Here is a 20,793-nt window from a genome sequence, read left to right on the forward strand (position 1 = left end):
TGTGCCAGCTCCCCTCTTGCAACGGAGGCCGGTCTGCAAAACCACCCTCTGGAGGGCCACCCCTGGAGTCTGACTGTCCCGGAAGGGTTTACTAATCCTAGAATCAGCGACCACCGTGTGGGCCCGGAGGAGCGCCCTGTTCAGAGGGCACACGTGTGCGGCTGGCTGAGGAACAGTGCAGGCCTCCTGGGGGTGCTGACCAGGCGGGGAATCTGGGGCTGGGGAGGGGGCGGCCTGGAGGCACGGTGCTGGGCGGGAACTGGCTCTGCGTGCAGCTTTGGGCGAGACCCTCAACCCTTCTGTGCTCCGGTCTCCTCATCTGTGAAATTAGTCTAATCTGGAGCCTAGAACCGACCGGACAAGGAGCTCAGAGAAGCGCTGGACCCTGGTGAGGGCTGTGCCCCCGGCTCTCACGGTCATTTCATCACCGGCCTCCTGGGCAGAGGGGGAGGGACAGTGAGGAGCACCCCATCATCGAGACCGAAGTACGTTTTCACTGTAACGGGTCCCAGTGAGTTTAATCTGATCGAGCTCCTGCATGCACGCTGTGTGCGTCTGAAATCAGGCAGGCCCACGAGGAACAGCTGGGTTGGGGAGGGAGGCGGGGACGCTGGTTTCCCAAGCGCTGAGCCCACGGCCCGGGTGAGCTGGCTTCCTGCGGCCCCCGTGGGCCCATCCCAGGGGTGCCTTACCCCCTGCGAGTGGAGGTAGTCCATGGTCTTGGTGATGGTGCACAGCACGGCGCTAGCCTCCCGCTCTGAGAAGTACCTCTGCCGCAGGATGCGGTCCAGCAGCTCGCCGCCGCGCATCAGCTCCATCACCAGGTACACGAACTTCCCGTCATCGTAGACCTAGGGGGAGAGAGAACGCGCCCGGCTTGGGGACCCCCACCGGCAGGTCGCGGGCACAGGGGTGCCACCCCGGGAGGGGCAGGGGGCAGGCCAGCGGGTGCTGCCAGGGGTCTGGGGTCTGGGCTTCGCTTTACGCTTTGTTCGCACAGGCCTGTCCTCAGAACTGAACCAGAGTGAGGAAGGCCTCTTATGCCTGGCGTTTACGGGGCCCTGGGGAGATCGGAGGGGGGGTCCTAGTTATCTTGAGGTTCTGGGTTGACGACCCTGGGGTCACTCCGGAGTGGAGGGCAGTGGTGGAGAGGAGGCCAGCGCGCTCCCCGTTCTGACCCCCAGGCCAGGATGGACGCTGCCAGGAGCATCTGTCTGGCTCCAGTGCGCCGGGTCTCCCCTCCCTGTCCTTCTTCCAGGGACAAGGACCCCGCATCGCTCAATGGGGCAGAGTGGGCAGCTGGCCGGGGCTGTGGACCTGGAGCTCCAGATCTGAAGCCCCGCTTCACAGGCTCCACGCTTTCCACGATGGTGAGAGACGGCGCAGCTGGGTTAGCATCCTCATGGGTTCTCTCTCCTCTCCCCGCAGCACACCCCACTATGGGATCACGATCGGGGAGGAGTTGGGGGGCCGTCAGTGGGACGTGATGAACGGCCTGGCAGGTTGGGACCCCGGCTGCCGAGTGACCCTGAGGGTCCCGGGCAGCAGCGGCCTTGGGCTCCGGGGCACCAGGAAGGGCGGGTGAGCGGGCGACAAGCTTGCCCTGCATCCACGGGGGCTTCCGGGGGCGCCGGAGGGCACTTACATCTTTGAGGGTGATGATGTTGGGGTGCTGGCCGTACCGCAGGAGAATCTCGATCTCCTCCGAGGGGTCCCTCTTACTCTTGTCAATGATCTGAAACAGACAGGGTGTGTGACGTGAGGCATCCAACGGGTGCCTGAAGCTGGGACCCCTTCTGCGCCCTCCCCTTCACCATCTCCAGGTGAGCTGAACCAAGATAACCCAACACTGCCCAGAAATGCATGGCTATCCTTTCTTTCCTAGTGAGCAACAGACTGACATTAAAAAGAAAAAAAAAGAGGGCACTCGCCTCCAGACACTAAGTTTAAGCCGTTACACAGCTGGATGAAGAAAGGTGAGTTTGGGGAGCTCACACGGGCACCCCAAAAGCAGAAGGTGCTTTTTTCTCCACTCGGCAGGCTCTGGGGGGGCGCTGTGCCCTCTCTCTGTCCAAAGTGGGCCTCCGGCTGCTGTGCGTCTCTCGCCTCACTGGGAGACTATACACCAGCCACAAAGGGAGACCCTGCGCGGTTCTGACCGGGAGACGCCGGGCTGGCGTGGCGCTGAGGCTGTGCCGTGGCTCATCCAAATGGATGCTTCTTTAGGCTACTAACCACCCTCCTCCTCCTGGCAAGTGTAGCCCAGGTCTTCGGATGGCAGATAAAATCCTTCCCCCCATGAAGACAGGTGGCTTCCACAGGTGTCATGGATGAATGCCTCCCTTGGTCCAGGCAGGTGTTCATTCATGCCTTGTCACCTGTCGGTGGAGCACCACGGACACCTCTTCCTGCTCCCTCGTCCTGCTTTCTGTGGGGACGGAGCTGGTGGGGGAGGGGACCCCGTTCACGCAGAGTCTACAGCACCTGGTGGGATTCGACACTCAGAAGCAGTGCTCTTCCCTGCGCATTAGCTTCACCCAATTTCAAAATATTCGCCATTGGGAGGACGCACATTTCAGAGGGAGGAAAACTCGCTTTCACTCCCCATCGCATCCAAGGCTCCAAGCAGAGCTTGGCATAAACTCACTCTCTTCTTCAGATGAGCAAAACGCCCGGTGGGCAGGGTGCTCTGCCAGCCCCCACCCCCGCTGCCCCTTCACTGCCGAGGAACGTGGTCGCGGAGTCTGTGCTTCTCTTTGGACTGGTTTTAAACCCGCCGCCAGGCCCTGCTGACATCACACTAGGACCGCGAGCCCCACGACACACGGGGGCTCAGCGTCAAGTGAAACGTCACGCTTCCTTTCTTGACCGGGCACTTTCCTCCTCTTGATACTGAAGCTCTAGCTCGGACACCAGGGTGACTTCTGTTACTGAAGGAAGCCAACACACAGTGCGTCCGTCTAGAGATGTCTTAAAGGCTCATTCAGCGGCTGGTGAAGGGGAAGCCTTAACATGAGGATGCTTTGCTGCCTGCGGTTTGGTCTTTCCGCTGCTTGGGTCCCATGCTGGCCAGTGAGACCACTGGGACCCCCACTGGGTCCCAGTTGGGACCCTCTCTGCCCCAGCTGCCTGCCAGCCATTCAATTCCTGGGCTGTGACCCCTCTGCAACTTGAGAAGATTAAAATCATTAGTGGTTTTTTAAAAAAGTTAATAGTATATTCATTTTTTTTCAAATAAAATTTAGGAATTTTGTTGTTGTTCAGTCACGAAGTCATGTCCATCTCTTTGTGACCCCATGGACTGCAGCATGCCAGGCTTCCCTGTCCATCACCAACTCCCAGAGTTTACTCAAACTCATGTCCATCAAGTCAGTGATGCCATCCAACCATATCATCCTCTCTCATCCCCTTCTCCTCCTGCCTTCAATCTTTCCCAGAGTCAGGGTCTTATCCAATGAGTCAGTTCTTCACATCAGGTGGTCAAAGTACTGGAGCTTCAGCTTCAGCATCAGTCCTTCCAATGAATATTCAGGACTGATCTCCTTTAGGATGGACTGGTTGGATCTCCTTGCAGTTCAAGGGACTCTCAAGAGTCTTCTCCAACACCACAGTTCAAAAGCATCAATTCTTCAGTGCTCAGTCTTCTTTATGGTCCAGCTCTCATATCCGTACATGACCACTGGAAAAACCATAGCCTTGACTAGACGGACAAATCACGATGGAACAGGATGCAGGATGAACAGGAAAGAAGAAACTTTGTTACCATGCCAATGGCCCGGGGCAGGGGGAGGGGAGCCATCACGGGACCAGAGGCGGCGGCTGCATGGACAGGGCCCCTCCAGGCCTGGGGACGCTGCCCTCCTCCCTCCTGGGGTGTCTCCCCAGGTGGGACTGACCGGAAGCCAGGGGGCAGGCAGGGCACCGCAGCGGGGTCCCTAGCGGGCCTGGAGGGGAGGAGTGGGCACTGCCTGAAAGGCGGTCCCGGGGAGCGGAGGCCAGCTCAGGCTCCCGCACCTGCCCTGCTGACTGCTGCCCCTCAGTCTGGGCGATGGGGGACCGGCACGCAGCAGCGAGTTCTGTTCAGACCCAAAGTCCTGATCCTGACTGTCGTCGGTGAGGGGTGGCTGCGTTTATCCACAGATGTTTTCCTGCAATTGTTCGCAGAAAGCCCAGGAAGGACAGACACAGAGGCGTGATGACTGGTCCCTGTCCCTGAGCACAAAGCCCCGGTCTGTGGGGGACGGCACAGCCCGGGGTCGGGGGTTGAGAACACTGTTCGGAAGTGTCCAGGAAGGAACTTCTTCTCCGTGGGGGTCAGTTTCGTGGGATGGCTATTGTGGGACTGGCTTCTGGTTCAAGGGAGCCCTGGTCAATTGAGTCCTTTATTTTGAGAACAATGTTGCTTTATAATCTTTCTTATGCAACAAACACGGGGGAGGAATTCTCAGCAAATAGGTTCACATCAAGGCCTCCCTTCTCCGTGTGGACACTCAGACGGTGCAGACAGACCACAGGTGGAGAGGACCAGAGGGTCCGTCCTCATCTAGAGCAGATGCCACCCGGTGGTCAGCGCCCAGCGAGGCTGGTGAACCAGACTCTCCAGGTGCTGCTGTCTGAGCAGCTGTTTGCTTCCACAGCCCACGAAGCAAGTCCAGCCCCAACAAAGGATGTAGAGGACATGATTCTCTTAGCGGGTGAAGCGCACAGGTAGGTATCAGCACGTCTTATTTCTGCTGGCTGAAGGCGGGGACGAGACTGGTCCAGACGTCACCAGCATCCACACGCTTGTTCCTCTTCCTTTTGGCCTCTGCATTTCCCCATCTTCCTCACCTCTGTCCAGCACGGGCTCCCCGCCTGGACCCTGAATAGCACAGGGCTTTGAGGTGCAGGAGATGGGGGAGAACGCCCAGGCCCGCCACACCTCCCCCCGGGGTGGGGTGTTTCCTCTGACGTGTCAAGAGGATTAATACCGTATTTGAAACGAGAGTAGTGGAGCATGGAGTCGCTTGTAAAATTGAACAGATACTTTCTCTTGTTCAATTAACTTAAACAAATGACACAGAGAAAGGGCTCCAAGTTTTCCTGCTGGAAAAAATTAAATTTCCATGCCAATCAGTTTTCCTTCTAAAAATAAGCTCTATTCACGTCAGACATCTGTCTTAATTCCACTGCTTTTCTGGTTGACAAATCACATACACAGCATGAAAATGAGCCCAGAAATGCGGTGTAATTGTCAGCAGGCTGTTGTGAATACAAATGGGGTGGACAGTCAGTCCAGCTTCAGCCCCGAGTGTGTCGGCCACACTGCACTAGAATTACGAATCGGGTGACGCTGACTCTGGCACAGCGTCAAGGATGGCGCTTTATTTTTACCTGGCTTGATCGCTATTTTAAGAACACGAGAATCTGCTCCTGAAAGGACACCCAGCTGTGCTGCCCTTCAGGACAACGTGACCATGGCTGCTGACGTCCACGCAGACCCATGTGAGCCTCGCAGACACACAGGAGGAAATGGACAAGCGGGGCTTTGGGTGACGAGGAGCCTGTGTCTTAGTGTCTGCAGATGAAATAGGCCAACAGGAGAGGCCACAGCTACCGAGGGCTCCCTGAGTTTTGGATTCATCAGCGATGTCCCTGTTTGGCTCTGGGCTCTGGTTCTGTGGTCAGTAAAGCCCTACCTGGCTGGACTGTGAGTTTCCCGAGAACAGGTTTGCTTTTGCCTGGAACCTAGCACTGTGTCTGCCTGGGAAAAAGAGTTAATACAAAATTGTAAAAAATGAATGAAAGTAACTGGTTACTGAACAGAGGGGCTTGTGCAGAAGGAAATGCGATCTAGAGATAAGAAGGGTTGGGTGGACCAGTCGTCCTGCCCATTCTGACAATAAACAAGCCAAAGAAAGGGATGCAGTGATTCTGAATTTGAAGAAAAGCCCGACTGCTCTCTCTCTCTCCCCCACTTTCAGTCACACCACGTGGCTTGTGGAATCTTAGTTCCTTGACAAGGGATTGCCCCCAGGCCCCAAGAGTGAAAGCACAGAGTCCTAACCACTGGGCCTCCAGGAAACTTCTGATACTTTTCTCTCTCACCATTCATGCTTGACACCACCAAGCACCATGGTGGGGTGTGGACGGGAAACAAGCCGTGAAGCACGTTGGGGTTCTGAGAGCCCTGAAATAGGCACTGCAGGCCAGGAGGAGGGGGGCAGGAGGGGACCATGCCGTGGTCAGAGAGCCTGACGCCCAGTGCGGGGAGCGGAGATCTCGGTTCAGGGAGGAGCGCTGCCCCCGTGGGACTGGGCTAAGGATGGGGTGAGGAGGGGCCGGAGGAGCTCCGGGAACAGGGCAGCGCAGGCCTGCTGGCCACTGCAAGGATCTGGGTTCCACCTGAGTGAGAACAAGACCCTGTTTCCCCCACAGCCAGTCCCTCCCATCAGGATGCTTCCACAAGCTCTGATCCTTCTCCATCAGAGGGCGGACAGGATGAAAGCCACAATCACAGAAAACTAACCAGTTGATCACATGGACCACAGCCTTGTCTAACTCAGTGGAACTATGAGCCATGCCGTGGAGGGCCACCCAAGACGGACGGGTCATGGTGGAGAGTTCTGACAGAATGTGGTCCACTGGAGAAGGGAATGGCAAACCACTTCAGTATTCTTGCCTTGGGAATCCCTTGAGTATGAAAAGGCAAAAAGATAGGACATTGAAAGATGAACTCCCCAGGTTGGTAGGTGCCCAATATGCTACTGGAGATCAGTGGAGAAATAACTCCAGAAAGAATGAAGAGATGGAGCCAAAGCAAAAACAACACCCAGCTGTGGCTGGTGATGGAAGTAAAGTCCGATGCTGTTAAGAGCAATACTGCCTAGGAACTTGGAGTGTTAGGTCCATGAATCATGGCAAACTGGAAGTGGTCAAACAGGAGATGGCAAGAGCGAACATCGACATTCTAGGAATCAGTGAACTAAGATGGACTGGAATGGGTGAATTTAACTCAGATGACCATTATGTCTACTACTGTGGGCAAGAATCCCTTAAAAGAAATGGAGTAGCCATCATAGTCAACAAAAGAGTCCAAAATACAGTACTTGGATGCAATTTCCAAAATGACAGAATGATCTCTGTTCGTTTCCAAGGCAAACCTTTCAATATCACAGTAATCCAAGTTTATGTCCCAACCACTAATGCCGAAGAAGCTGAAGTTGAATGGTTCTATGAAGACCTACACTACCTTCTAGAACTAACACCAAAAAAAGATGTCCTTTTCATCACAGGGGGCTGGAATGCAAAAGGGGGACAGGAGACACCTGGAGTAACAGGCAAGTTTGACCTTGGAGGACAAAATGAAGCAGGGCAAAGGCTAACAGAGTTTTGCCAAGAGAATGCACTGGTCAGAGCAAACACCCTCTTCCAACCACACAAGAGACAACTCTACACATGGACATCACCAGATGGTCAACACTGAAATCAGACTGATATATTCTTTGCAGCCAAAGATTGAGAAGCTCCATACAGTCAGCAAAAGCAAGACCGGGAGCTGACTGTGGCTCAGATCATGAACTCCTTATTGCCAAATTCAGACTTAAATTGAAGAAAGTAGGGAAAACCACTAGACCATTTAGGTATGACCTAAATCAAATCCCTTATGATTATAGAGTGGAAGTGAGAAATAGATTCAAGGGATTAGATCTGATAGACGGAGTGCCTGAAGAACTATGGATGGAGGTTTTTGACATTGTATAGGAGGTGGTGATGAAAACCATCCCTAAGAGAAAGAAATGTAAAAAGCAAAATGGCTGTCTGAGGAGGCCTTATGAATAGCTGAGAAAAGAAGAGAAGTAAAAGGCAAAGGAGAAAAGGAAAGATATACCCATCTGAATGCAGAGTTCCAAAGAATAGCAAGGAGAGATAAGAATGCTTTCCTCAGTGATCAGTGCAAAGAAATAGAGGAAAACAATAGAATGGGAAAGACTAGAGATTTCTTCAAGAAAATTAGAGATACCAAGGGAACATTTCATGCAAAGGTGGACACAATAAAGGAAAGATAGGGTATGGACCTAACAGAAGCAGAAGATATTAAGAAGAGGTGGCAACACTACACAGAACTACACAAGATCTAAAAAAGATCTTCATGACCCAGATAACCCTGATGGTGTGATTGATCACCTAGAGCCAGATCCTGGAGTGCAAAGTCAAGTGGGCCTTAGGAAGCATCACTACAAACAAAGCTAGTGGAGGTGATGGGATTCCAACTGAGCTATTTCAAGTCCTAAAAGATGATGCTGTTAAAGTGCTGCACTCAATATGTCAGCAAATATGGAAAACTCAGCAGTGGCCACAGGACTGGAAAAGGTCAGTTTTCATTCCAATCCCAAAGAAAGGCAATGCCAAAGAATGTTCAAACTACTGCACAATTGCACTCATCTCAGACACTAGCAAAGTAATGCTCAAAATTCTCCAAGCCAGGGTTCAACAGTATGTGAACTGAGAACGTCCAGATGTTCAAGGTGGATTTAGAAAAGGCAGAGGAACCAGAGATCAAATTGACAACACCCACTGGATCATCAAAAAAGCAAGAGAGTTTCAGAAAAACATCTACTTCTGCTTTATTGACTATGCCAAAGCCTTTGACTGTATGGATCTCCACAAACTGTGGGGATCACCACAAACTGTGGAAAATTCTTCAAGAGATGGGAATACCAGACCACCTGACCTGCCTCTTGAGAAATCTGTATGCAGGTCAAGAAGCAACAGTTAGAACCAGACGTGGTGGGGACAGTGTACAAACTGGCATAGACTAGAATACACACCTGGTCATGTCAAGCCACAAAGATCTAAAACTGAAATGAAAGCAAAACTGCATGCAATTTGTACAAAGTGAGTGCAGAACCTCTCATGAAATAAAAATATGAATTATCTTTTCCTTCCAAATACACCTCTCCCCTTTGAATCCTACTGAATCATAGTTACCTTCTGCAGTTCGTCACTGATTCCATTTCAACCCTATTTTAAATGAAAGGTGCATTAACGCTCTGGCATCTGTGCAGCTTGTGTGTTGTGTTATTTCCAAGTCTTACACAATTTCATCTCCTCCCACTAGCCTCTGGGGCTGGCTGTGAACACACAGATGGACCTGAGTCTCACATCAGACTCCCATGAGGATAGCTCCGAGGTCTCAGAAAGCAGGGCACATCTGTTCACTGCGATGTGCCTGAGAGGACGCCGCGGTTCTTCCCCTTCAGCCGTCCTAGCCTGAGGCAGGTGCCCGGGGGTCACCCTCACCAGATGAACCTGAGGTGGGGGGTCGGCGTCGTGTCCTCCGAGGTCAGACTCTCCCGGCGGAGGGTCCCGGGCCCCTGGTGGTGTCTGCCTCAGCGGGGGGCAGGGACCAAGCCCCAGGACCAGAGGCCTGTTGCTGTTCAGTCGCCAGGTTGGGTCTGGCTCTTTGCGACCCCATGGACTGTAGCACGCCAGACTCCCCCTCCTCCACTGTCGCCCAGAGTCACTGAGTCGCTATTCCATGTGGTCTCACTAATTCAGGACCTGAGTATAAAAATGCAGCTGAGAAGAAGTGCAAAACCAGCAATTTTGTTTCCTGGGCATATACCTGGGTAGGTTGGTTTCAGTATATTGGTATAAAGACCTAGAACTGAAATTGCAGTTTAACTTAAATTGCGGTTAATGTGATGACAGAGTAGTTATAATACCAAAGTGGGTATTTATGAGGCTGACATAAACTTAAAGCAAAACACAATGATATTTCCAAGAATGTGAGAGCCGCTATACGCTGTACCCTGAGCTCGGAGGCTGATGGTTCAGGATTGGCCCCGAGGCCCCTCAGAAGGGCCGCATGGGACCCCGGCTCTGGGCAGAGAGGGGGTGCCCTGCACGAGGCATGGGAGCCGCTCTGCTCCTGGTACACGGCCATCCAGCTACCAGGACAGTAAGCAGAGACTCTGCAGAGACAGTAAGCAGAGACTCTGCAGAGAAGGAAACCGCCCTCATCTCCAGAAACCAGCTGCAGGATTTGTCTACTTGAGACATGCCTTTATCTTTGTGCTTTAGGCTGGGGTTCCAACCTCAGTCTGATCTTGGGGGCTGAGTCTCTGGGGCACTGACTAGGGGGCTGTCCTGTGGGATTTGGGGCAACAGCCTGACCTCTGGGCACCACACGCCAGGAACAGCTCTTGCCCCATGTGTGTTCCCCCGGGGGGCAGAATCACCCCGATGTGATGGCCTCAGGCAAAGCCTGTGTATTCCAGCCACTGCCCTTCTGTCCGGGGGACCGTGGTCTCCTCCTGCGGCTCTGCACACAGAGGGGGCGTTCCCGCCCCATCCCTGTAGCGGCACAGAGGACACGACTGGATTGTCTCCGAATGAAACCAACCCCGTTCTCCGTCCAAGAGTCTGCAGCGCGGCCACCGTGTGGCCTAGAGAGGTGATGCCGGAGTTCAACAGGGCGAGTGCGGAGCTGGGATCCACTTGCAGCCGAGCCGCTGATCCGCGTCACATTCGAGAACACGCCGAGCCAGGCAGCTTCTTGGTTCCTCCGTCAGTAAGTGCGGTGCTGCTGCCCGGCAGGTCAGCAGAGCACAAAAGAGCCAACACAGGCTTCCATTGTGTTCCACCTGAAAACGCTGGAGAGCGAACAGAACGGGGAGCCGCAGAGGGTCAGGGCAGCTTTGGTAGCAGATGGGCTCATCCTAAATGCTCTCTGCCATGGGACTCCCGCTGGCTTTCGTCTTGGAAGGAAGTCCAAATGGGGCCTCTGCCCCCTGATGGAGGAGCAGAGCTTGGTGAGCAGGCAAATGTGCCCCGGTGAGCGGGCAGCCGTGCCCGAGGCAGCCACGGGTCCTGGGCGCGCGTCTCACTGGGAGGCGCCCCCCCCTCCTCGCCTAATCCAAGCAAGTTCCAAACGACGAACCACGAACCATGAGGGCGGTCCCTGCCATGCCCACTTGCCCTGTCTGTCCAGGGAACCCCGAGGATTCGACTTCAACGAACTTCAACTTCAGCTTGGACTCCCACCATCATCTGCAGCCACAGTTCCCGGCTTAAACGCCCAAGAAGCTGGCGCTCGTGTTCCACGGAAATGCCAATTGTGGGGTCTGATCTTTGGGGATGGAGTTAGAAGCCAGTTGTTGACAAAGCTTAATTCAGACGGTGTCTTTTGGTGAGAGCTGAATACAGGGACGCTGGGGAAAAGGCACGGTTGCCTTTGTCGGCGGGGGCTCATTTTCAGAAACCTGTGTCAGGCTGCGCTCTGGAAGGGCATCAGTGTTGGGCGCTCGCTGAACAATAGACGCGTTTCTCTGCGCTCAGCGGAACACTCGAATGTCTCTAGGACTGCTGCTGGTCACCCGACACACTGTCTAGAGAAATCCTGTGAGGAATGAGCCATGCAGAAAGAATTTAAGAAGCCCCTGCATGCTTATGAAGCAAGTGAAATATGTTTAAAACTGAAGTCCTCTCGTTGACGCAGACTTGGGTCTCCTCTCCCCCATCAGCTTGTCTGGACATGGGAACAGCATCGTTCGAGATCTCGTTAAATCCTCCCGAGGATGAGGAAAATGGAAACTCCTCGGTGAGCCAAATCCTGACACACATCAGACCGACATGCGGGGTGGCCCCGCTGCAGTCGCAACCCCACCCGCCCAGGGATTTAAAATTGTGCGACATTTCCTCCCATCAACCGCTCCTCGACGTGGTCAAGACACTGGGCAGGCTGACGACCCCAGATCCGCGAAATGAGCAGACTGAGGCTTCCTCCAATGTAAACACTCTTGTTTTGTTTGAGGAATTCAAGATATATTTGTCACAAAGCCGTAAATTCCCAGCCCCAGTTAAACCAAGGAACCTGCGATGCTTGGGGCTGCTGTCTTCGACAGGGCTGAGCGTTTCCTCGGGGTACGAGGCACTGGGCAGATGTCCCACTGGACACGAGGATTAAATGTTCCCAGGAGTGGCCGAGGAGCTGGGGGTGGGGCGGAATGAGGCCGCGGCATGGCAGCCGTCACTTCAAACAATCCTCCCGGAGCTCAGGAGATCACGGGGGCTGGAACGACTCCTCTCACTCCACTGCCTGCTGCACAAGCTCCATCTGTCCCCAGACGCTCCGTGAAGAGCAGGGCGACGCCACGTGCGCCATCCTGGGATGAGCCAGGAGGCCCTGATCGCCACGACACCATCGGCTGGACCTGGGTCCTCGCGCGCCTCCCGGCCAGCTGAGTGGGCAAGTGGTGGACAGACCAGCTCTCACCCTCATGGACGGAGAACACACATGTCATGCTTTTCCCAAAAATCAGATTATGACTTTAGCAGAAAGTTTTAGCTTTCATCCACATTTTTGTTGTTGTTCAATTGCTCAGTCTTGTCCGACTTCTTGTGACCCCATAGATGGCAGCATGCCAGGCCTCCCTATCCTTCACTAATTCTTGGAGTCCATGTCCACTGAGTCGGTGATGTCACCCAACCATCTCATCCTCTGTCGTCCCCTTCTCCTCCTGCCTTCAATCTTTCCCAGCATCAGGGTCTTTTCCAGTGAGTTGGCTCTTCGCGCCAGGTGGCCAAAATATTGGAGCTTCAGCTTCAGCATCAGTCCTTCCAATGAATATTCAGGGTTGAGTTCCTTTAGGATTGACTGGTATGATCTTGCTGTCCAAGGGACTCCCGAGAGTCTTTTCCAGCCTACAGTTCGAAAGCATCAATTCTTTGGCGCTCAGCCTTCTTTATGGTCCAACTCTCACAACCGTACATGACTACTGGAAAAACCATAGCTTTGACTATCCACATTTTACCAACCAGAAAAGGCAAGAAACTGATATTTCGGATTTCCAGATCAAATATTGAATTTAGCAACAATTACAGAAGCAAAAGGCAGGATGGAGAGAGTGCCAAACTGGGTGGTAGACAATCGTCACTGTTTACTGGGCCTGATGTTGAGGGTAAAACTGCCAGCTCTCTGCTGAAGCTTTTGCAAATGTTACAAAATATCTGCTTCTGTTTATCTCTTTAAGTTTGGTGACTGTAGCTTCCTTCCTCGTCCCTCCCCGCTTCCTTCCCTCCTTCGCCAGGCGCACTGCCTATCTCCGAACTCTACATTCTCGAAAACACCGAGCACCCAAAGCTTTTGTCCCAGTGTGCTTCAGGTGGCGAGTTACCAAGGGTGCTCAGTACCTGCCTACACGTTGACTGCAGAAGAACATACTCATGATTTGCGAAACAGCTTTTTAAGAAGTGACCTGATATCAAGGCAAACAGAAGTGCCCACATCAGAGCCTGGAGGAAGATGCGTGAGGGGGTGTTCGCGAGGCCGGACGTGCCCGCGGGGGCCTGGCGGCTGCGGGCGCGGGCCCGGGCATCCTGCTCTTACCTTCACGGCATACTCGGCGTCCGTGGCTTTGTGCACACAGCGCTTGCACACGGAGTAGGAACCCACCCCGATGTCCTCCTTGATCTCGTAGCCGTCAGTGAAGTGGATGTTGTTCCCGTGTAGCTGCTGCAGAGACAGCGGGCAGAGAGTGCGGTCAGGGGTCTCCGGTTCAAGTGCACCGACCGCGGGTGCAAAGGGGGCTCCAGCCTGCGCACACGGGGACATGGAGGCCAGGAGGGCGTGGTGGCCTCAGACCACAGTCACAGGGCTGGTTGGCGGTGGTTCCAGATCTAGCCCCAGCTTTCCCATCTTTCAGGTCAGGACCCTGGGTTGGCTGCCCCGCTTGCTTCCCCCAAAGAGCCCAGGGAGTGAGGATCCGGAGCAGGGAGGTCAGATGCCCTGAGATACAGGCGGCGGCTCTGCTGCTTGTGTCCAGAGCAGGGTCTGGATGCCAACATCTGATGGAAATCCCACCCCCTGAAGCCCCTCACCATCCCCACCTGCCGCCTCATGGGGTAGACAAAGTCACCCACTACGGTGACACGGCCACAGTGCATGTCTGCTTTAGATAAGCTGTGTTTTCCCAAAGGGCCTTAGGGAGAGAAACACGGCCTTCCAAGGCCATGCACCGCACCCAGACTCGGTTCTTAAAGGAGAAGAAGTCCTGATGTCTTGTGAGAGTCTCTACAGTGCTCACCTTTACACAGTGCAAACCTCCTTATGAAAATGGCACTTTCACTGACCCCCCAAAACTACACTTCATGATGGCAATTGGGACATCCACCATGGTGGACACTCATGGCCCTGGGGAGGTGGGCGGAGTGAACCAAGGGGCTCTACAGTATTCCCTGCATGATGGGGGCCCGCTTGGACGTGGGGGACCACCTGGATGATGGGGGACCACCTGGACAATGGCAGGTTACCTGCACGATGGGGTGAACTGTGGCTTTGTGCAGATCTTGCTGTGAGGGCTCCTGGACCAGGCTGGAGGCCACGAAACTGAATCCTCTAAACAGATGATGGGCGTTGGCGCTGGGGGGGACGCCGGGTGAGTCTGCAGGTAACAACCAGAGAATCAGTCTTCCAGGGGAGCTGAGCCACCACGCAGTGCAGAAACCCTGTGGGTGTGTGTGCATGTGTGTGAACTGCGTGTGTGCACATGTGCACCAGTGTGTGTGGGCGAGGTGTGCGGTATGTGTGAGGTGTGTGTGTGTTAGACAAGGAGGAAAAACCGAGATCAGAGAGGCTGAACCATAAGAAACCACACTGTGTTTTGTGGCTCAGCTGGTAAAGAATCCCCCTGCAATGCGGGAGACCCAGGTTGGATCCCTGGGTTGGGAATATCCCATGGAGAAGGGAACAGCTACCCACTCCAGTATTCTGGCCTGGAGAATCCCATGTACTATATAGTCCATGGGGTCACAAAGAGTCGGACACAACTGAATGATTTTCACTTTCACTACAGCAAAAATACTCAGAACAAAAACTTCAGGATGATCATTGATAGTAACGTATTCGATATTCATTCTGAGCCACAGCCCTTTGCCCTGCCCGCTCCAGACGGAGCCCAGAGCCACCAGCAACCTCGGGGTGGGCTGTCACTGCGGGCAGGGCCCAGGAGGCCACCCTCTGAGTGTCTCAGCTCAGCGGAACGGCCCAGCGATGCAGGCCCAGCAGGGTGATCCTTCTGTCGCCCGAGGGGCCCGAGGGGCCCGCACGCAGCAGGCAGCGTGCCCTGCTCCCGGACCCTCAGGGAGCCCTTCAGTGCTGACCCCTCTAAGCTCTGTGCATTTGCTCGAAAGCTTGACTGCTGCTGAGATGGGTCCCCTTTCAAGTTCGCCATTAAGGGAAACAAAAGGATAGAAGACTGGCAGACAGAAAAGATCTGCATCATGTGTAACAGACAAAACTCTCTGTTATGCAAAAAGCTCCCGGAGACCAGTGAGAAAAGGGGAAAAGGCCCGGAAGGAAAATGCAGGAGGGAATGGACGGTGCTCCTACCTGAGAAGGCGCTCGGTCCCTCTAATGGGGGCACGGTAACCGGGGTAACGCGCCGCCTGACAAATCGGCAAAAGCGAACCAGGCCCGCGCGGGTTCGGTCAGGGCTGGCACCGCAATGGCGGGTGGGAGCCCAAGTTGGCAGAATCTTTGCAAGGCTGATGTGGAGTGACTACCTAAGCATAAATCCACCTGCCTTCTGAAGAGCAGCAAGGATATTCTTATCCCACAGAATTACTTTAAGGTGATTAGAAATAAACGTAGAAAACATTGGTGTTAGCAACATTTGTAACAGCAAAAAAAGAAAAAAATCCTGCTGACAACCTGGATATTTATCATCAAGGAAACCACGCTGCATCCATGTTGCATATCTGTTGCTGCAACCAACAAAGCTGTATCCATATCATCAGGACGCTTGGTCTGGGTGCAGGTAACACTAACTAGCAAGACTACAGGCCCAGAATAAAACACGGCAGTGTCAGCTGACAAAACAGTTGGTCAAGTGGAAAAAGAGAAAATGCGCTGTAGAACATACTCACTGGGAGAAAAATTCAAAAATATGTATCTTAATATGTACTAAAGCACATTACAATAAAGCTGTAAGCAATATATAATAAAATAATAAGTGCTGTCGTACACTGGGGGCTTCTCAGGTGGGGCTGGTGGTAAAGAACCCACCTGCCAGTGCAGGAGACATTAGAGGAGTGGGTTTGATCCCTGGGTCAGGAAGATCCCCTAGAGAAGGGAATGGCAACCCACTCCAGTGTTCTTGCCTGGAGAATTCCATGGACAGAGGAGGCTGGCAGGTTGCAGTTCATGGGGTCACAGAGTCGGACACGACTTGATCATGCGCGCACCTTTTGACTTGGTTTGAATACTTTATTTTGATGTGGAAACAATATATAAACTAAGACTGTCCTGGTGGAGCAGGGGGGTGGGTGGGGGTCAGCTGCTGCAGGAATGTGGGCTTTCCTCCTGAGCATTTTATTTTGGGGGAAAGGCAATTGGGGTGCTCCTTCCATACCTGGGAGCTAAACCACGAGCTGCGACCAGGCAGCCTGCACGGCTCTTCCAGGGAGACCTCGCAGGGTGACAAGGGCTTTGCAGGCTTGGCCCACCCCTCTTCAGCACCTCTGACCACGAGGACGTGGGTCTCAGCCCCTAACATCGACCTGGTAAAGGGCTCCAGAGTCACCCGAGTGAGTGAGATCAAAGCTGACTGCACTTGGAAGCAAGGTGCCAACGTGCTAGACTGGAGAAACTTAATTAAAAGGCACAAGACTCGGCTGCATAGTTTCTAGAATTTGGAAATTATGCACTGAGACGGCAGAGGCAGCAAGCGCCCTCTGAAGAGGTTTTGTTCCCGGGCTGGTTTTGACTGTTTTTTCCCTGCAGAGAACTCCGGCTTTGAGGTCTGCCTGCTCTTAAAAATCCCCCAGGTGATGAGTCCTGCGCTAGGTCTCCACCAAGCCCAGGCACACAGCGTCGGTTTAGCCACCGTCAAGCCCAGAGGTGCAGGTTTGGATGGGAGAACTCGAGCCCACGCCAGGACCCAGGGCGAGCCTCGCACAGGCTGAGCGCCGGCGGATGGAGGCTCAGTTACAGCAACTGGGAGTCTGTGCGGGCGGGACATGGCGTCCTGCGAATTTGAACTGATACACCTTCCCGGGCGAATGGAAAGTCTGTGGATCAAGTAAGCAAGGACTTCAACCGTCAAAGAGGTGTGAAGCCCAGGGCCATGCCTTCTAACACTTGGGATGCCGTTCCCTGCTCAGACCCAGGAGAGACCAGCTGAGGTTCACACGGACCTCACGAGAGGTTATCACAGCCAACACTGGTCCCTGCGGCCACATGAGACCACATGGTAGTGGCAGCAGTAACTTTTAACATGCTTTATAATCGGCTAGGGGACACCGATTTCTAGCTCAGTAGTAAAAGGAGGGCAAGCATGTGAGTTGGATGAAAGGAAATTTAAAGCTGAGTACAGTCAACCTTCGTTGATCCTAGGAGTGATTTCTGACTTGTTGCAATATGTTTGTTGTGCTTTTAAATCTTAGGCTGGCATCTCCCGTGGGTCAGCAGACTCTGAAAGGCAGCTGGTGTGTCGTCAGGGAAAGTTCACCAGCTTTAGCATCAGCTTAAGCTAAAAATGAAAGACTTGAAGACCGGCACAAAAAATTCCGACGGTGTGTCCAAGTCTGACACAGGGCGTGGATTAACCACTGTTCCAGGGTTATATCGCATCTGCTGCCCTTTCACGGTCATAGACTCGAATCACGTGCTCAGAACAGTCTGGTCTCTTATGAATATAGAGAGTTATTTTTGTATGTCTTGGCATTTCAATTACTACCTCCTCAAAGGCAAACTGTGTCAGGCAGTAAGTACAATTGATTGGAGAAATCCAAATAGTAAGGGGTAAAAAAAGCTATTTCTGGACAGCATTAAAATGCACTGTGTCTAATTATGTTTTTCTTTAGCTAATAATAAAATAAACTTGAATTCTCTGCACAAAAGATATATGATGTGCTTTAAAAAATGCCCGCTAACCACATAGGCCAACTAGGTTGGGATTTAAATTCTTCATGGACGATACAAAAAGCGTGCACAGGTGAATAATTCAGAGTTGACTGCATTAGCATTTTCTTGCCAGGGAACACAGATATGGTCTGTATTTCAGTATTTTAAACACGGTTCCAAATGATGGAAACACTTGGTGAAAGCTGCACCTTTCATTAAGGATCTGGAGGTGGTGAGGGGCTCGTCACAGGCAGAGTTCTCTCTGGAGTTAACCGTTTCTGGGTTCCGTGACATTTGGGTAAGCCACGGAGCAGGCGGACAGTGACCTGCTCAGGCGAGCTGTGGGCACAGCCAGGATGGAATCCCCCATCTTGCTCCGTCTTTCCATCCTCTGAGGCTAAAGGGTCCACCTGAGTCTGTGAACTGGGTCAGTGCTGCCAAGAGGAAGGACCGACTGCCCCTCACCTCCAACACACAAGGACTTCCTGAGGACGCTGAGAGCTGGGTGAGCACCCCGCCACCTTTCCTAGAGGATGCACCCGGGTCTCCACCTCCTGAGCAGCCGCAGGAACCTGGCAGCAGTGACTGGTCACCCCCGACCGTGACCGCAGGCCTCACTCAGGCTCTGGCCCTGAAGACGGTCTTGGTTTTATCTGGGGGCTGCAGGAGGACCTGAAAGAGACCAGTGAGTGTCTGTGCCTTGACTCCCTAACTGACAGCACCCAGCATCCGCTTCCTTTCGGGTCCTGGAGCCTCCGCTGCGGGGGTCTGCAGGAGCCTTCCAGGCCCCAAGGACACCCCCTCCCCACCTCTGTGTTTGCACAGAGCTCACATCCCGAAAGGGCCCCTCTGTGGTGTGGAAAGCCAAGCGGATTCTCTGTTGTAACATTATCCACTTGATATTTTGACCGTCTATTTATTTCACGATTATCTTTTTTAATCATAGACAATTTCAGTTTCAGTAATAGTGAGAGAGGAGCAGGAAATGGCAACCCCCTCCAGGATTCCTGCCTGGGAAATCCCACGGACAGACGGAGCCTGGCAGGCCACAGTCCATGAGGTCGCAAAAGAGTCAGGCACGACTGAACAACAATAGTGCGCAAAGCGTGGGAAGCCCCATGTGCACAGCACGCAGCCCCAGTAGCTACCAGCGGGCTGAACGTGTCCCACCCAAGCTCCAGAATAAGGCACGCTCAGTGGCTCAGTCATATCCAGCTCTTTGCGACCCTGCAGACTGTGGCCTGCCAGGCTTTCTGGAGTGGCTGCCATTTCCTCCTCCAGGGGATCTTCCTGACCCAGGGATCAAGCCCGTGTCTCCTGGGTCTCCTGCATTGCAGACGGATTCTTTACCGCTGAGCCACCTGAAGAGTGGGCACAATCTCCAGAAGGGGCTTGTTACGTTTTTCTTAGATAAAACCACCATGCCTTGACTGTGATGAACTGGGCTGTGTCCCACAGAATTCCCACGTTGAAGGCCAGAGTGACTGTCCTGGGAGAAGGGGTCCTGAGGGTGTAAGTGAGGTCGTAAGGGTGGGTCTCTGACTCAATAGACTGCTGTCTTGATCAGAGGAGAAGGACCCCAGGGACCTCTCTCTCTTCTCAGATACAGAGTGAGGCCACATGAAGACACAGAGGGAAGGCGGCCGTCTGCAGCCCAGGGCAAGGATCTCATGGGAAACCAAGATGAATTTCTGTACTTGAAGCTGCCCAGTCTGCGGTATTTTGTTATGGCCACCTGGGCAGACAAAGACAGTCACCATATTTTTACAAAGTTAAAGCGTGCTCAGTCGTTCAGTCCCATCCGACTCTGCGACCCCATGGACTGTAGCCCACCAGACTCCTCTGTCCATGCGATTTCCCAGGCAGAATATTGGAGTGGCTTGCCATCAATATAACAGAATGACAACTTTTAAAAGGGAGCTGACCAGTTCTGATTGAATTTGGTGGACCTTAGGAGTAATTCAAGATATGTCATGGAAGCTAAACTCACGAGCCCATCTGCTGTGCCAAGCTACAGGAGCTGACGCAACTTTTCAAACAGGTGTTTGGTTTTTTGCATGAATAAGATCGACAGTTCATGCATTTACAGACTTAGCTGACAGCCTCCCTCTTCCTATAAAACCGCTAATTAAATGAGACTTTCGTTGCCTCGAGCTTCTTTTCTCGAACTTTCACAGGCCAAGAGGGAGCAGGAGGCAGGTGATGCACAGAGCCCCGGGGAGACTTCCGGGCCAGGCGTGCCCGGGGGTGACTGAGAGGTGGTTCTACCACAAACGCCTTTACAACGAGCAGAGAAACAAGAATATCAAACAGACCTGAGGGTGACTTCCCCTGGAAGCGCCCTTGAACGTGGGGCTCTCTGACTCCGGGGGGCCTGGCCCTACCTGGCTGGGCTGGAGGACCCCCGTGGGAAAGTAGCCCAGGCCACCCCACCCTACCCGCACACACCTGTGGGCGTCCTCGCTGTGAACTCGGGGTCAAAGTGGAAGGTGTCCTCCGGCCTGCCCACCGCTGGCTTGAAGGGTGGCTTGATCTCCTTCCTGTACAGCTTCTGCAGGGACGGCAGGACGGGGCGGGGGCTGAGGGCTGGGGTGGGAGACGCAGGGGAGGGGCCACCCATCCCCACCCACCTCCGCCCTTCTCCCAGCTCTGACATGTGCAGGAGCACCCCGAAAACACGTTACGCTGAGGACAGCATACAGCCACATCGTCTACAAGGAGACATGGGAGCCGCAGCTCCACGGTAAAGACTCTGGGGACATCTAAACATTCTGATTTTAGTGCAACAGTTTCGATCATTTCTGCGTAGTAGAATCTACTTCAAGCAGCATCTGGCAGGTCAGTCACGTCCTCCCTGCCAGGTGCCAGCAGGGGGAGCCCTGCTCCTCTGCACCATCCCCCATCCC

The 20,793-nt window shown here is 53.5% G+C and overlaps 1 protein-coding gene and 1 long non-coding RNA gene across 11 annotated transcripts in view; one reads left to right on the plus strand and one right to left on the minus strand.

Annotated features, from left to right (window-relative positions):
• The window catches only part of RPS6KA2 (ribosomal protein S6 kinase A2), a 330,001-nt gene that overhangs the window by 13,586 nt on the left and 295,622 nt on the right, over positions 1-20,793 (minus strand). For 6 of the 10 annotated variants that reach the window (XM_081530720.1, XM_081530723.1, XM_081530726.1 and 3 more), the window contains 5 exons: positions 20,336-20,438; positions 14,296-14,426; positions 13,373-13,498; positions 1,646-1,735; positions 693-851 (listed from right to left, as the gene is read on the minus strand). In XM_081530720.1, the coding sequence (XP_081386846.1) occupies positions 693-851; positions 1,646-1,735; positions 13,373-13,498; positions 14,296-14,426; positions 20,336-20,438 (609 nt within the window). The remainder of the gene's footprint in view (positions 1-692; positions 852-1,645; positions 1,736-13,372; positions 13,499-14,295; positions 14,427-20,335; positions 20,439-20,793) is intronic. The other 4 variants (XM_081530724.1, XM_081530722.1, XM_081530729.1 and 1 more) reach the window with 1 other exon arrangement.
• LOC145521793 (uncharacterized) lies at positions 4,489-13,013 on the plus strand. The gene is made up of 2 exons (XR_014065700.1): positions 4,489-4,707; positions 9,101-13,013. It is a non-coding gene; the product is annotated as an uncharacterized LOC145521793 (long non-coding RNA).

Source organism: Giraffa tippelskirchi, chromosome 9 (assembly GCF_054371585.1).
Source record: "Giraffa tippelskirchi isolate mGirTip1 chromosome 9, T2T-mGirTip1v1.2.pri, whole genome shotgun sequence".
In the NCBI taxonomy this organism is placed as follows: Eukaryota; Metazoa; Chordata; class Mammalia; order Artiodactyla; family Giraffidae; genus Giraffa; species Giraffa tippelskirchi.